Source organism: Hippocampus bargibanti, linkage group LG07, assembly GCF_051943395.1.
Source record: "Hippocampus bargibanti isolate YZ-2025 linkage group LG07, ASM5194339v1, whole genome shotgun sequence".
NCBI classification, from domain to species: Eukaryota; Metazoa; Chordata; class Actinopteri; order Syngnathiformes; family Syngnathidae; genus Hippocampus; species Hippocampus bargibanti.
In genome coordinates, this window is record NC_142740.1 from 24,277,354 (window position 1) to 24,294,871 (window position 17,518).

The following is a 17,518-nucleotide window of genomic DNA, read 5'->3' on the forward strand; positions in this document are numbered from 1 at the left end:
TTTATATTACATTATCATAAGATCGTTACTGTCTGACATTCCGTAGCGAGACCTGATTCCCTTAAGCTAAAACTGAAACCCCATCATCCAGAGTACACAAACCACTTTTGAGCGTACACAGTGAATTTTGTAAAGGCAGTTTGAAAAGTATTTGAAAACATTGATTCCAAAGTACATTGTTATGAGTTCACTCATGCCGTGTTTTGTTTTTTCATGCTAGGGCACCGATAAAGCACTGGCTATGGCCTCTGGCAATGTTTTTTTTTTCTTTTCCACAAGGGGGCAGCATTTCTCTTTTGTCCATGTTAGCGCTTTGTTCCAGCTTCAGCTGTTGTTAAAGCGCTATATAAACCAATATGTATGTATTGCATTGTATTTTGGGCAACCACCATAAGGTCATGCTCATATAACATATAATTTAGGAATTATTTTTTTTTCTGATGAAAGAAGAGAGTCTAAGGTTTCTCACATTGCATTGTGTGTTTATGTAGTCCTAAAACTCAATAATTTGTGGGTCCTGAAATTCGAGTGACAATGACAAAAACCCTGGCACTGGAGTGGATACATTTTTGCACTTGTCTGGCAACGAATGAGTTAAGATTTCATATATTTTGCAAACAAACAAATGATATTGTTGATGGATTGGATTCGATTGGGGCTGTCAAACTAATTTTTGGAATTAAAAGCAACATTTGAATATACACCACGTTGTTACAAAGGATCAGACGAACACCCCCACACTCTGACCTTGCACACACACACAGACATTTTTGGCTCAGGCAACACTGAGGGTGACCTCGGCAAATGACACACTCGCAATCATGTCCATGCAGGCAAACAAAAATAGGCGTCAAACTAAAAAGGCATTACATTTCAAAGAATATAGAATTTAAAAAAATAAATATTAAGAATAAAACTTGATTGGGAAAACATTTGTACATTTTCAATGTGAAAGAATGTTCTGGTACTTGGCACAACTAATGCGTCAAGCCCTCAAGGGCACAAAAACACATCAACAGTCATGATATTCACATCACAGCAATCCAATATACTGTAAATGTAACTCTCTATACTTGCCCTGCATTTTTTGGGGGGAGGGAGTGTATTTTTCAATTTTATGTGTCTCATTGTTGGAGTCACTGTAATTATTTTTTAGGGTTCAATCCAATGCTATTGCTGTCAGCATACATTCAACAGTAAAATGACCCTTCTTTTCCGCCCTACTTTTCTTTTCACTCTAAAACTGCCAATCTACATCATGTGCGACATTTGACATTTTACAATAATGTGCTTTAAAGGAAAGACTGGGGGAAATGTTCAGTTTGGAAACACTCCAAACTACCATTGATTGATAGACAAATGTAAAGTTTCTGCTGAGGATTTGAGGTTGCAATGGCCACATTATCACCCTGCCTCAGGCACATTCCAGCAGCCTCCACCCACCTGCCCAAAAATAAACTAAAAAGCTTTAACTCTTTCCTCTCCACCCAATGGCCTCAATGTGCTTGACCCAAACATTAAAACTGGAAGCAATGGGTAGGATATATAGCATACCTGTCAACCTGCGAGACTTCGCGAATGACACATCACTCATTGAGGCAGCTCAGTGTACGAAAAAAGTTCGTATGCCAAGGTAAAGTTCGTAAACCGGGGTATCACTGCATAACAATTTTTGTGGTTCCTGTACAATCTTTCTTGTATGCCGTACACATCTAAAAGTGTGCAAAAACCGTACAGAATACGGCAAAATACGGCCGGTTGACAGGTATGATATAGGTTTTGAGCAGCTTGAGATTAGAGAAGTGCTTCCAAGTCAACAAAATCACAATTACAAAAGTAAAGAACCAGACCGAATGTACGGGGAATGTATGGATGGTGAAAAGAATTGTGTAGGACATAGGTGGACAACATTGTGGGTCATGTGGTTGATCACATGAGGCTACGACCAAATTTTTTACCATCTGAACAATATTCTAGGCAACTCGATGTAGCAAAGGCAATGACTCGGATTCCATTTCTGTTAAGATTGTGGTGGAAAATGTCTTTTCAGATGTTTTTCTTTTTCGTCCCATATGTTAAGTTAAACTTCACACAAAGCTTTTGCGATGAATACAAACACTAACCAAATGCATGATTGGAAAATGACACACATTTGCCAGTAGATTTAACTACAGGCTTCACGTGATTAGAAGAAACCACAAAACATAGGTTACCCAAATCACAGTCCAAACTATAGAATTTGAGGGTCGAAATAATCATGGGAAAAATTGCCTCGACTGTCACAGGTAGAAGTCATTTGAACTTTACTCACACATACATGGCACATTCACACTGCGGTATTATCACTGGCCACATCTGCAGTGAGCACTTCATCACAGGCCTGACCCACTCCTGCGTTGAATGTAACAACAATACTTTAGCCCCAAAATGGTGTGTGTTAAACTGAGCTCTTAAAAAAGGTTTGGACCATGTCATGAAATAAACTTTTGCCATTCTCTGTTTCCCCATCCACAGCAATGTTGACATTGTGTGGGTCGCATCAACACTATCTCGTCAGCCAAGATGCTGGCTGTCTTGATACACAACTGCTTCGCAAGTTGAGCCGCTGACTGACATGTTATGATAAAAACATAGAGCCCGATGTAAAGAAACCACCAACTGCTAGTTGTGTGTATTAATTCACCGCATTCACACGAGTTACGGGGTGTGGCGAGCTATTCACAAACCAAAGCACTGGTCTAATGGAGGGTTAGACTGCAAACACTATAATCACAAGACATATGCTACATCTGAACATGTACATTGGGCTTGAGATGGTCAATTGCATACTACACCCAGTCCACATTTAGGTAAAAAAAATAGCTCAGTGGTATAAAAGAGCTGTCAGAGACACGTTACAGTCTGTTAAACAACCCCATTCATCCATTTTTCCAACTGCTTTATCCTCAGCAGAGTCGCAGGCGTGCTGGAGCCTATCCCAGGTGTCTTCAGGCTAGCATGTTTTTAGTTTTTGCTCAGCAAGCATGTATGTGAACAAAGTGTCATATTGCTAAGCGTTTCGGTTCAATATGGAAATGGGCTCGAGATAAATCCCTTTCATAAAAGACATGGAAAATACAGGTCAAAGATTACAGCATTTTGCAAATTAATGAATAACCACACAAGTCAATCAATACAAGCAGCTATATCTGTGTTTATGTCAATTTGTAACGGAAAATCCAATATGGACAAAGAACTTCTTTAAAGTGAATAGTTTGAGTTGGTAGGAAAGATGCACGTGTGCAAATATATCCTGTAGAAATAAAAAAACAAAATAATTGTATTGTGAGCGGATTTGAAAGCTGTCCTTAGTTGGGTTCTCAACACAGAGCAGCCCGGTCAACTGATGACAGCTCTAATTCGCCTTTTGTAAACACGTACCACCAGGGAACTGCGGAATAATATCCATCCCACTTCTATATTTACAGTAAGCACTTGCCTGGTAAAACTCGACAGCATCGTCACGGTGTACACATCACCGCCCTCACATTTCTTTCGATGGTGCTTAACCCCCCTCATATTATGTTGGAAAAAAAATCAGGTTGATTACGTTGTAGGTCATTTTTACCAGTATGTAGAAATCCCCACAAAACAGTCAAATAACTGTTTTGTGTTTCTGAGATGTTATAAACATACTTGAAAACAAAGACAACATAGTTTTTTTTATCCCATTGGGATATTTTTGAACTGTTTTCGAGAAAGGAAAAAGAAAGGATATCTCGTGCTTTAGTCAACACAAAAACGGAAACGAGTAAAATTGACCCATAACATAATAACTCATTCACTGCCATTCACATATTCATTCTGGAATTGAAAATATGACGTAAAGCGCCTTTCCCGAATTTGTTCGGGTTTTGTTTTTGTTTTTGTTTGGGTGCCGATAAAGCGCTGGCCATGGCCTCTAGCAATTTTTTTTCCACAAGGGGGCAGCATTTCCATTTTTTCCATGTTAGCGCTTTGTTCCAGCTTCAGCTGTTGTTAAAGTGCTATTTTGAGTGTGAGTAGTTGTTCATCTCTGTGTGTGCTGCGATTGGCTGGCAACCCTTTCAGGGTGTCCCCCGCCTACTGCCCAAAGACAGTTTGAATGGGCCTGGACTACCTAAGACCCTTGCGTGTATAAGTGTATTCGATAATGTAGTAGCGGACCGTCAAGGCCTGCAAAACCTTCTCTGCTGACCTAAAAATATCTGAATCACGGACTGATGTTAATTATATTTTACCTATGAATTCTTATTAAATACTGTAATTCCAAATTGTCTTTGAGCTTCTTTTTACTATTTTTCCCCTGTTGCGCTTCTTCCAGACGTATGTTTTCGTATTGAAGCATTTTACCAATCACATTTCAGCCATCATTTGTTACCAGGGTCAGAAATCTACCTGGACGCCATCACACAATCAGTTCTGCTGCATAACAATCAATGGCGATGAAACAGTTGCTTTAACCAATCAAAGTTAAACCCAAGGCGCTGGAAAAGTTTTCGCAAACTATGTTTGTCTAGTCACATGATTGGCTAGTAACTAGCAAATCATAGTATCACTCGCTGCAAGTGATAAGCGCAGACTGGCCAGAGCTAGCACACTGTATCGGTAGCGAGGTGCATAAGCAAATATATTGTGTTGATTGAATATCAGTTCTGTCAAGGTACAATGGCTAATGGTACTCTCTAGTAAATCACACCACACTTTTTTCGGTCTGGATTGATTAAGACATAGCACTACTGAAGGCCTAGCAATGAAATTCACGCCACTGAGATAATGAATGGATGTAAAGTCTGTAGTTTCATCCACAGTTGCAAAATGGGTAGCAATTCCATGATTCAACTCAAGCAATTAAGACACTGAAACTCAAACCTACTTGTCTGAACTGTTCCTCGTAGGTCCATTCTCCGTGGTCTTGGCCCAGATGGCTGTGCGTGGCGTGGGGAGGCAAGTTGGCTATGCGGGGCTCTTGGTCAACACTGGGCCGAGGCTTCAGCAGTTGCGAGTGGGGGTGGAGCTGGCGGTGGGGCAGCAGGAGGATGCCTTTCCCAGGCACCAGTGCATTGTGGCCTGTGGGCAGACCTTCCTCGGCGAGGTCGTCCTCAAAGTCTTCTTCCATCTCGCCTTCAAAGTCCTCCTCATCCCACTTTTGTTTGCTGTGATGAAATTAGGAAGGGAATATTGGTTTTTTTTTTCAAAGCGATGAAACTGAAAGGTTATGCATTGGCAACAGTAACTCATTCACTGCCATTCCCGAATTTATTTGTTTTGTTTTTTTTTTCTTGCAGGGGGGTGCGTTTCAAGCTTCAGTCTGACCTCTGGCAATGTTTTTCCCTCCCACAAGGGGCAGCATTTGTCTTTTTTACAGCCGCCCCCACTTTCAATGCAGATAACTCTACAACCAAGGAAGCTCGAAATAAATGTTTTTTTTTTTTTTCCGATGAAAGAAGAGTCTAAGGCAGGGGTGTCAAACTCATTTCACATCGTGGGCCACATATGGCCTCGGTAGATGTCAAGTGGGCCGGACCACTAACATTATACCATATATGCTATAAATAACTAAAATACCGAAACTTTTTGAAAACACAGCAAGCACAAAGGTTTCCCACGCAAAAAAAAATATGTCAGGTATTTGAACACAGACAATACACTGTCTGTAAGATAAGAATCTGTTTTAAATTAAAAAAAATATGACGTGGTCCATTTTTCATTGAAAATTCTAAACTCCTTATCTATTTTTCTCCGTTTGGATAACGACATTTTGGCTAATGAGGGTGTTGAAACTGCCGTTGAAAAAGCATCACTCTGCTTCTAGTGGACAATCCTTGAATTGAACCTCATTAAAAATATGAATTCCATGTCGTTTGTGCATTTTTTCCACTTTTAAATTATCCTGCGGGCCTTATCAAACCTCCTTGGGTCTGTTCTGGCCCACTGGCCGTATGTTTGACACCACTGGTCTAAGGTTTGTTACGCTGCATTGAATATGCTGAGTATGCAAAATTGTCATTTGCATACTAGGCACCTGCAGCCAATTAGAAGCCTGTTTCATGCTTTGCACTATACCATGACTGAAAAGTGTACTTGAGAGTTTTGAAAGCCGCTTAGAAAGAGGCGTCCACTTGGCTTGTAGCGGTTTGCTGTGAATGAGTTAAAATGGATGCAGCAAACCTCACACGGTCCACCCACCTAAATTGGCATGCCTTACTTTGCAGTGAAACAGGCATGGTTGTGTTTTATTGACGCTTTTTGTCCTGAAGTTATTTTAACAAGCTTGAAATGGATGAACAGCATTTCCGTATATTTCAATAAGGAAAGTAAAATGGGGCACGGTACAAATAATTGAAGTTACAAGCACATTTGTGGAACCAATAAAGGTACCACTGAACATTGATAAAACACAAGGATTTGATTCTTACATCTGTTCCTCTTCATCCGACCCCATCATGTCTTTGTATTGTTCCTCTCCTTCATGGTCATCTTCATCAACTTCCTCCTCACTGCCGCTGCTGCGCTCCGATATGCGGCTGTCCGACACTCTCTGTAACCCGGCCGCCGCTGCGCGCATGGCGGCCAGGGCCACCAACTGGGCTTGCTCCGTCGCAGGGGCCGGGCTGCTTATCGCGTCATCCCGTGCTACTCCGCCTGGGCGGACGTGAGAGTGCTGGACGGCTGCTTGCTGCTGAAGCTGTTGCTCCATGAGCAGCTTGGCCCTTTGCTGCCTATGCAGGTTCTCCATGACAGCCTGTAGCTTCATCTCTGTGTTAAAGTAACTGCCTAGCTTCCCCTCCCTCCCCCACTGAGGGAGCACCAGTTGAGGCTTCGTCTGGAGATGATGGTCGACCTTTCTGGCCACAGGAAAGCACGTCAGTGGCTCCCAGCTGATTGGAGATTACTGAGGGTGATGGTGATGTTGATAGTCCTGGAGCAGAAACAGAAGCGGTCCTATTCTTGAGATGCAGACTTTTCACGTGTCTTGATGAAAGCGATTGATGTGAGGCTGGCAGTGGAACCAGAGGTTGAGGAGACCAGGACACCAGGTTGACCGACTACTAAAACCTGTGTGTCACAAAGAAAAATGAAGTAAGCTTACTATTTTTGTAACATGTGCTAATAATAACATATTAAGTACATAACAGAAAATTCTAATCTACGTTTTCACTGCCATTCACGAATTTGTTTGGGAATTGAAAATATGACGTAGAGCGCCATTCCTGAATTTGTTGGGGTTATGTTTTTTTTTTATGTTTGGGTGCCGATAAAGGCCTGGCCTCTGGCCATGTTTTTCCTTCCACAAGGGGGCAGCATTTCCCTTTTTTCATGTTAGCGCTTTGTTCCAGCTTCAGCTGTTGTTAAAGCGCTATATAAACCAATATGTATGTATTGCATTGTATTTTGGACAGCCACCCTCATTTCAAGCTCATATAACTCCAGACCCATATAATTTAGGAATTAACTATATTTTTCTGATGAAAGAATAGATTCTAAGGTTACTTACACTGCATTGAATGTTTATGTAGTCCTAAAATGTAATATTCTGTGGGTCCTGGAATTCGAGTGACAATGACAAAAACCCTGGCACTCCAGTGGATACATTTTTGCACGTCTGGCAGTGAATGAGTTAAAGGGGAAGTTAATCCATAATAATATGTCTCCCACTCTTCTGGTCACAGCTTGTGGTTAATGTTGTGTTTGTGGAATATGAGTTAAGCAGCAACTCCAAGGACTCGGGTCAGGAAACGATAACGTAACAAAAGGCGAAAAATCATTTGGGAATTAAAGTTAACTCGATTTTATTACACTGCATGAAAACTTTATTTTAGTTTAGTTTGTATTACTTTTAATATTATTGTTTTTTTTAATGTGGAATATTCTTCGAGGTCAACAAAACAACAACAAAAATTATTTAGTATTCTGTAGTGATGGGTCCTATTCATAAAAGGGATTTTTAAATGTTCCAAAAAAATCGCTGCAAAGAATATAACATTTGCCTCATGAAGCATTACAACACGTTGGGCAAAATAGATTGATACTGTGGCACCGTGTCGGTAATTCTGTTGCTCAATATGACTCTTACATCATTACATTACAGGCAATGTACAATATAATTTATTATGTTTCTTTTGGAAGTTGCTTTGATTTAACTTATTTAGATTTTAATCAAATGTTAACAGCTTAGTATAAACAAGGTGAACTTGTGTCAATTTTGAAGTGCGTTTTGCTAATGGACATGTTTTTGAGGCACAGAGTTCTTAAAATTATTTTGTGTATATTTTTCCTTTAAAATTGATTCCCTAAGATCACTCCTGTCAACTTCTCTCGCTTTGGAAAACACTCTCACAAGGTATTGATGTGGCTGGTAATCTAAAAACAGACGAGTGGAGATAAGTAGATCGATCGATTAATCGATCGATAGATCGATTAAACACTAACATGATTACATATATTAACAAATCATCTAAACAATTGCTTTGAAAATGTTCCTGTTTGGCAAAACATATTTGGCAGCTTGTTAAAAAAAAAACAAATATACAGGAAATAAAGCAGTGACAAAGATAGTCGAAAACACCAGGGAATAAAACCAAGATTAAGATGGGCTAAAGATAGGCAGTGAGGCTTGCCGAATGTTTAGTGGCAGGTCATTGCAGAGAGTGGGACCCGCAACGGAAAAGGCTTGATCCCCTCTGAGTCTCCGTTTAGTTTTTGGCACATCTAATAATGTCTGGTGAGCAGACCTGAGGCGTCGGGACGGTGTGTAGGGGTGAATGAGCTCGGGGACGTAAGGAGGAGCGAAGCCATTTAAAGATTTGGGAACAAACCATAAAATATTGAAAATAATTCTAAAATGGATAGTGAGCCAGTGAAGGGATGCCATAGTCTGAGTTATATGCTCCTTCTTACGAGTACCAGTCAAGAGGTGAGCAGCAGTATTCTGGACCAGCTGGAGTCGCTCAATGGAGGATTGGCTGACACCAAAGTAAACCATATTACAGTACTCGAGCCGAGATGAGACAAAGGCATGGATTACTGCGTCAAGGTGCTCACGAGAAAGGAGACGTTGGTTATATGTATGCCGTACAGTGATACCTCGGTTTACGAACCCCTTGGCTTACGAACTTTTCGGTTTACGAACGTTAAATTTATGACAATTTTACCTTGGTATACGAACTATTTTTCGGGATACACACAGAGCTGCCACAATGAGTGATGCGTCGTTCGCGAACGAGCCTTTTCTCCGAACAAGAAAATGGCAGCCGGCTTGTTTTGTTCCTCTATTCCCCGCCCCCAGTCGTAGGTTAAAGCCACGTGATTGGTCAAGAACGCAGCAGTGAGGGGAGGTGGTTTAAAAATTAATGAGACAGGCAAACGACAGAGAGAGAGAGTGACAAAATGGATAGAAAACAGAGAAATTTGGCCCTCCTCTTGGACTCTAGTTCAAAGGCAGAGCGAAGACTGCAAGGTTAAAATTCACATCAATCAGGCTCCACAAATAACCCACACAAGCCTTCTGTACACTTGATGCAAAAAGCTATCAACCCAGCTCAACAGAACACAATTGATGAGGAACAATGTCAAATAAGAAACAAAGAAGAAGGCTATGTTCCTCATCAAGTGTTTAATGCTGATGAAACCGGTCACTCCATTCCATCAAGCCATCAACGACCATCACAATGGTAAATAAAACCACTTGATTATACAGTACAGTTTATTTCTTTAATTATAATGCCATAGCACATTTATTATACATAAAATAAGGTATATTTTGTGTAGTTTTAAGGCTTAGAAAATTAGAAAGTAGAAAATTATGTTTTATGGGAACCTGGGAACGTATTATTCTCATTTTAATGGTTTCCTATGGAAAATTAATTTTTGGGATACATACTTTTCGCCTTACACACTGTCTGGGAACCAATTAAGTTTGTAAGCCAAGGTATCACGTATTTGATTACGCTTGACGTGAGACAGTGTGTTGAAATGAGCAGAGATGAGCAGAGATTAAAGATTATCTATGATGTCTTCTTGGGGCAAATTTATCTCCCTGTTATGGGCTTATAATACAGTACATACTGCCATGAGAAATTGAATGTTTAGTGCTTTGCTCCAAGGCGTCTTCAGTCCACCAAATGGAAAGTGGCATGTATCAATAATCTAATTCTAATGATTAAGAGCACATAACTGGACTTAGACAGACACCTCCATCTCCGGTCCCTGAGCCAAGCAACAGACTCCTCGAGGAATCAACACTTTACCATCAGATCCCATCAACCAGTGAATAGTCATGGATCAGCTTCAGTATGATTCAAGAAAGACATATTTACATGTCGTCAATTTCATTTTCACCGAGGCCAGTTTCGATGAAACATAAAGCCCCTAGAGCGCAAGTCTATGTCACATGGCCGAGAAACGAGATTCAAGGAAATAAGAGCCCTCCGCGGCAAAGGATGTGACAACTGACGGAGCAGATGCAGCCAAGCAGGCTATGGATATTCAATATTGATTCAGTGCGTTTTTTCCAGCTTGAATGAACGATGAATGCCTGCAGTTGTCACACGGTCAACGGCACCAGCCAACGTAGGCGGGCTTCATAGCCTTGACTGAAGTGACGGCTTTACTCAAAGTAATAAATATGGAACTGAAAAGATAATTAACTTTGATTAAGAATTTTCACTATTTAAACGACAACCGAAGGTTGTGTTCATAATTTGTCAAATCACTTCAAATGACTTCTACTGAGCATATTTTACAAAGATTCCCCCACATATAACGATATTTTACGTTTTAAGACTCGTGCCGAATATTCAGGAAGTCTTGTTTTTGAGTTGGTGACGATTCCAGACGTGACGTCACGTCAGAAACGCCCCTGACCGAGAAAGTGACACACAATGCATTTTGGGTACTTCGTTTGGTCTGAAAACTTCGTGTTGATCCGTGTTGATGGCGAAATTAGAAGGAAAACACATAAATAACGCAATGGTGAATCGTTGTGTGTTGCACCAAGACTACTATTTGACACAAATTCCCAGCAGACAAATCAGCCCATTTACAACAAAGCTTGGGCGCCATCTTGTGCATTTTCTGGGACGCTACATTGGAGTCCTGACGGCTTGAATTGATACGGGAGGACTTCTTTAATCGATTGCAAACATTTATGCTTTCCTCTTCAGAATTATTTGAATCATATTCATAACTGGATGAGTAACAAGAAAGCATCTTCTCCGAATCTGAAGCCATTGTTTTGATTCTAGAGCAAGGCAAGATGTCCTGGCGTGACGTCACGAACAAAGGGGCGGGACCTTCTGAAACTCGGCATTTCCGAGGTCATTTTGAAGTAGTTTTGGGACACTAAGTCATTTTTATTGGTGTTTTAAATTTGACTAAAAAGATCAGCCTGCGTGTTTTGGGTGTTTTAGATGCGATAAAACGTTTTTCTGATGCCTCTGGTTGTCCTTTAAACATGTATTTGTATGGAGTTGTGACATATATTTCCATATAATATTAAACATAAACACAAAACTACATTGTATCATATAGTAGTCAGATATTTTTACATATATCACTATTATATTGTCCAATATAAATTGCAATATATGATCGTAGTTATTCATAAATGAAAAATTACATATATTTACAGGTAACATCCAAGTTACGACTGCCGCGAGTGACGACCACCTGTACTTACGACCACGACCGGCAGACCCTTTTTTAAAAATATTTTTTTTAATTCTACGCTTGCCACCGCAACGCGCCGGCCACAAGCAGCCGGCAACGCATACTACAATTATGGCCAGCCAGCATGTCACACACTCGCACAGTAATCTACTGCGTGACTACACTTAATACAGTAGTTATACAGTGCAGATACTGTTTCGGCAACATCTCCTATCGTACTGTACATTGCTTTTTTCCTTTGGCGTCCGCCTGAGTCCGAGCGTGTGTGTGGGGTGACCTCTTCTGGCCGTTAGCAAGGAGAGCGATTTTTCAACAGCACGCGTGGGAAGTCGTGCGTATGTGGGTCAAAAAATCGCTAATATGAAATATAATATGATAAAAACGACACAAAAAGGTAAGTATAACATTTATAAATGAACTGTACAGTAAATAGTTTTGTATACATTCCAGGTACAGTTATACAGTAATAGAAATCGATAATACGAAATATAAAATGACAAAAATGACACAAAAAGTTATACAATTAATAAATGAACTGTAAAACGTTTGGTATATAATAGTATTCAATGGAAAATGTTGCTTAAAAACAACAGATTGACATCGTATAATATACTATCCTGTCGTGTAAACGTCACGTCGGCCATTTTGAATGGATTTCGACTAACGACCGATTGAGTTATGACAGTTTTGTCGGAACGGAAACCGGTCGTAACTCGGATGATCCCTGTATTTGTACTATATAAATGCATATAGTACAAGTTCTTTTTGAATATATTGCCATTGATGAAAAGCGGAAATCATTTGTATATTTTGCAATATATCACAATAATAACAATATATTATGTATCTTCTTTTCCTCTCAGCTTTTCCCTTCAAGGGGTCGCCGAAAGGAAAAGAAGATACATAATGTATTGTTATTATTGTGATATATTGTAACAATATACAGTAAAGTCTCGTTATATCGATATTCAAGGGAGTCCGAAAAAATATCGATATAACCGGGACTATCGATATATCCGACCCTGTTTGCATGTAATTTTCTCCGTGCGTGCATAGAAATAGTATCAATATAACCGGGACTATCGATATATCCGATATCGATATAACGAGACTTTACTGTATTAGGTATAATAACAATATATTGTACAATATATGTATTGACAATATATGATAATAAATGAATTTAAAATACAAAATATATGTGGAAATGACATTGAAGACAATATATTACAATATATTGTGATCTATTACAGTGATCTACAGTATTGTTTAATATATTATCGTTTTGTAAGGGCAAGCCATAATGCACATAAGACACGTCTTCACGTTTGACTACCCTGTGAGTGTCTATCAAATGAGATATATATATTGGTCTATGACCCACTCCTCCCCCAACATTGCGCCTGCTCATGTGATGTATAAGTCATTCGTTTCGACAGAAGTGACTAAACTAAAGCGCTTCTCTCATGTTGGTCCTTCCTGTACAGGAGGAAGCAGAAGTGGTCGCTTTGTTTTGTGCCACCGTTTATCCTTCATGATTTCCTGCATACAAGATGGTGCAAATTACATTGCACCACCCTATCTGTTCGCCCTGCTTCCTCAAAAGGAACGTGAAAAAAAGGTAATTAAAAGGGTGACCATTCATAATTGGATGAAAATGACAAAATATTAGCCAAAGAAGTTCATTTTGGTTTGTTTCTCGAGTTATGCCAAATTTCATTCAACATCCATTTATTCATTCAGGCATTATAGTATATTTACTTATCATTATTAAGATTTATTACACCAGTGTCAAACTCTCGAGGGCCGTTATGAATGTTTCCTCTCCACAACATATTAAATACAGAACGCAAATGATGACAAATTAATGAATAACTCGTTTTCAAATCTGAAGTCAAGAATAATGACTATTATTGTGGTTTACATACGACAATTTGAAATTTTGGTTTGAACATCATGGCACTTGAGATACTTGATTTGCTTTCCTGGGCTGAATAATAAAATCCACATCCTGTGTTCTTCCATCACCGTTTGGTTCGGGGCCGCCACAAAAATGGACAAAATCCGACTTCAACGGACAGTTAGGACGGCGGAAAAAATCATTGGCACCGCCCTACCCACTCTCGAGGACTTGCACACTGCAAGAATCCAAACTAGGGCGCGGAAAATCCTACTGGACCCTCCGCACCCTGCCCACCACCTTTTCCAGCTACTCCCCTCAGGCAGGCGCTACCGATCCATGCGCACCAAATCCAGCAGACATTTAAACAGCTTCTTCCCCCAAGCCATTAACTCTTTGAACTCTTTCAATAGTAGCCAAAATGGAACTGTATAGTGCCACTTAGCAGTTTTTTTGACAACGATACTAGTGCAGCGTGTTCTACCGGAAACAAATTCCTTGTGTGTCCTACATACTTGGCAATAAAGATGATTCTGATTCTGATTCTGATTCAGAGATTTTCAATTTCCAGCAGTTACGTGCCCCACAAATATTTTTTCCCCCACCCACCCTGATCATTGCTCTGAAGTAACGTGAAGTAGCGTGTCTGAAAAATTCCCTCTCTTCACTTCTTTTTATTTATCTAGCTATCCAGCTGTCTATCGATCTAGCTGGCTACCTAGCTGGCTACCGAGCTAGCTAGCTATTGGCTATCTATTAGCAATCTATCTAGCTAGCTGGCTATCTAGCTAGCTATCTATTAGCTTTCTAGCAAGCTATCTATTTGCTAGCTAGCTCGCTTTCTATCTATTTGAGTTATTCAGTGTTGAGTGAACGGTGGCGCGTGTGGCTGCCGCTGCTCACCCACAGAAAAACTGACTGTAAAGTGAGAGTTTTGAAAGGCGCTTAGAAATGAAATGTATTATTATTATTATAAAATCTTTGTGCCAGCGTTGACAACACACAAGGATTCTCAGTTGTTCATTTTCAACCAGAATTGCATTTTTAATTGTAGGCCCCAAGCATTTTTAATGAGGAAAACTCTTTTAATAGAACACACACCTCGAGATAACCCCCCAGGAAACGCAATAACGTGTTTAATTGATAGAGGAGAGTAGAAATGCCATCTATTTCAATCACGATGACTGTGCGTCACCGCTTAAATCGGGCTATTCAAATCCCTTTTTTTTTAACCTTGTGAAGTGAAAGATAACATAATGGTTATTTGCCAAAAGGTCTTAGGAGACCAGAAATTTCACGCGGCCAGCATGAGAGTCTTCCAACACAGCGTTAATGCCTCTGATTTCCCTGCACCGCTTCCGCACCACTCCCAGGTATGTCATATAGCAGTTTTTTTGATGGTCGTTGTTGGCTTGATGGAATGGATAGCTTTTTGAGTGTCCATAAAGTGTCCAAAGGAGCTCTGGGTTGTACAGCTTGGTATTGCAATAGCAACAGATGCAAGCAGACACACTAGAAACATCATTAATAGCTGGTTCCCTTGCTTGTCTTTTCATTTCAAATTCAACTGATGGCTAGTGTGGGTTATTTATGGAGCCTGATTGATGGGGATTTTAACCTTGCAGTCTACACTCTGCCTTTGAACTATCAAAGTTGAAACGAGTCCAAATTTCACTGTTTTCTATCCATTTTGTCACTCTCTGTCGTCTGCCTGTCTCTAATGTTTAAACCACCTCCCCTCACTGCTGCGTTCTTGACCAATCACGTGGCTTTAACAGACGACTGGGGGCGGGGAATAGAGGACCAAAACAAGCCAGCTGCCATTTTCTTTTAGAATGGACTCACTCGCGAACGACACATCACTCATTGTGGCAGCTCCGTGTGTATCCCAAAATATAGTTAGTATGCCAAGGTAAAATTTTCATAAATTTAATGTTCGTAAGCCAAGGGGTTCGTAAACCGAGGTATCACTGTACTAGGAGTCATTGCGTATCACTAAACAGCCCAGAAAATATGACAGGGAGGCGAAAATTAGAGATAAAAAAAAGTCGTCTTCCATCCATCGCCGTCACTAACACCTTAATTGGCTCAAGTTGTGTTGGAGTAGGTGATAGGTTCCTCTATGACGGGAAGGAGGAGCCAAGTGGATAATGAAGCAGAACGATGACAGCTAATGGGCAAATCCTCTTTTTTTTTTTTAAACCCACATTTGAGTAGAAGATTGCATGGGCTAAGCAAACAGGACACGATGATAAGAAGTTGAGCCAAGGGTCCAACTCCAACTAGATAAAGAGACCTGAACCTCCTCACATGCATAAACATACTGTGCATATATTCACATCAAACGTGAATACGCTTGCTGGCATTTGCCACTCAAAAATAACCGGATTTATGTTTCAAAATGTATAAGGCGCTTTTTGTAAACTTCTTTGTCAGACGGGTGTCATCATTATGGAATTGTATTCTGAAATTTTAGCAAACTAATCCAATCGGCAACAGATACTTTCATAAATAGCTGTTATGAGATATGCATGTTGATAATTAGATAGAGTATATTGACATACTGAAATAGATCAATGATTAAAAATGTATATGAAAAAAGATGGCGTTCGGCTGTGGCTTGTTTTTTTTTTTTTTACACAATAAAGCACATTTTTGTGACAAACTGTTTCAGAAATATGTCGATGTTTAGCCATGAATCCATCTGTGGCATGTTGATTCTCAAGGCTCCATTAAATCAGGAGAATCTAAGATGGGATTAGATGCTCAGATGATTGCAATGGAACGGTTGGGGGGGGGGGGGGGGGATATTGAGGTCAGTATTCAGGTTTCAAAGCAATGTGGAGACGGAAAGGGCTAACTTTTGACAACAGGTCTCAAAATGTAACATCTTCATTTATTAACTCATGCACTGCCATTCACGAATTTACTTAGGAATTGAAAATATGACGTAGAGCACCATTCCCAAATTTGTTTGGGTTTTGCTTTTTTCATACTTGGGTGCTAATAACGTGTTTTTTGCTTTTCCAGAAGGGGGAAGCATTTCCCTTTTTCCATGTTAGAAAATGGATGAATAAACAATTCATTGACATTTATATTAATTGCAGATGATTTTGATAGTTAATGTAGACGTGACTTATTGACTAATGTTGTCAGCTGTGCTGCCCTTAAAGTAATCAAAAAGTACATTTTAGCATTAGGGGAAGTCGGAGGAAATATCGATAAAGATAATAAACCAGAATCCAAATAACTGGTGGGTTGTGTACACAAATGCCCTTTTGACTCTAATCTCTTCTGAGTTTACAGGTTTGAACTCTTCCCTTTGGCGAAAGTCACCAAAAAACGAAAATGGGTAAAAGCCGGTCTCTCATTATATACAGCGAGACCTCAACTTACAAACACCTTATCTTACAAACTTTTTGTCTTACAAATGTCAAATTTCTGAAAATTAAACCTTATAATAAGCACTATTTTCATAATACACAACCACCACGGCTGACGGAGTGATCTTCGGCGGAAGCACACGACCGAACAGCAAGTTACCAACAGTCCATATGGAAGGCTTATTTAGTTGAAAAGTATATTTTATGGAAACCTGGGAACTGATTATTCCCATTTTAATGGTTTCCGATGGGAATTTTTTTTTGAGATACACACTTTTCGCCTTACACACTCTGTCTGGGAACCAATTAAGTTCGTAAGTTGAGGTCTCACTGTACTACATAATCACCCTCCCTTTCCCTCCCTGTGTAAATTTGGAGTTGAACAAGTAAAAAACATTTTAACTCATTCACTGTCAGTCAATAATAAAATCACTTCAAATGACTTCTATTGAGCGTATTTTGCAAAGATTCCAGTTTTAAGACTCGCGCTGAATATTTCGGAAGTCTTGTTTTCGAGTTGATGACGATGCCTGACGTGACGTCACGT

The 17,518-nt window shown here is 39.9% G+C and overlaps 1 protein-coding gene across 2 annotated transcripts in view; it reads right to left on the reverse strand.

Moving 5' to 3' along the window:
- Positions 1–17,518, reverse strand: part of arid3a (AT-rich interaction domain 3A) — a 61,255-nt gene that overhangs the window by 32,035 nt on the left and 11,702 nt on the right. For both annotated transcript variants that reach the window (XM_089001223.1, XM_089001222.1), the window contains exons 2-3: positions 6,438–7,077; positions 4,895–5,174 (exon numbers count right to left, since the gene is read on the reverse strand). In XM_089001223.1, coding sequence (XP_088857349.1) covers positions 4,895–5,174; positions 6,438–6,775 — 618 coding nt within the window. In that variant the 5' untranslated portion in view covers positions 6,776–7,077. The remainder of the gene's footprint in view (positions 1–4,894; positions 5,175–6,437; positions 7,078–17,518) is intronic.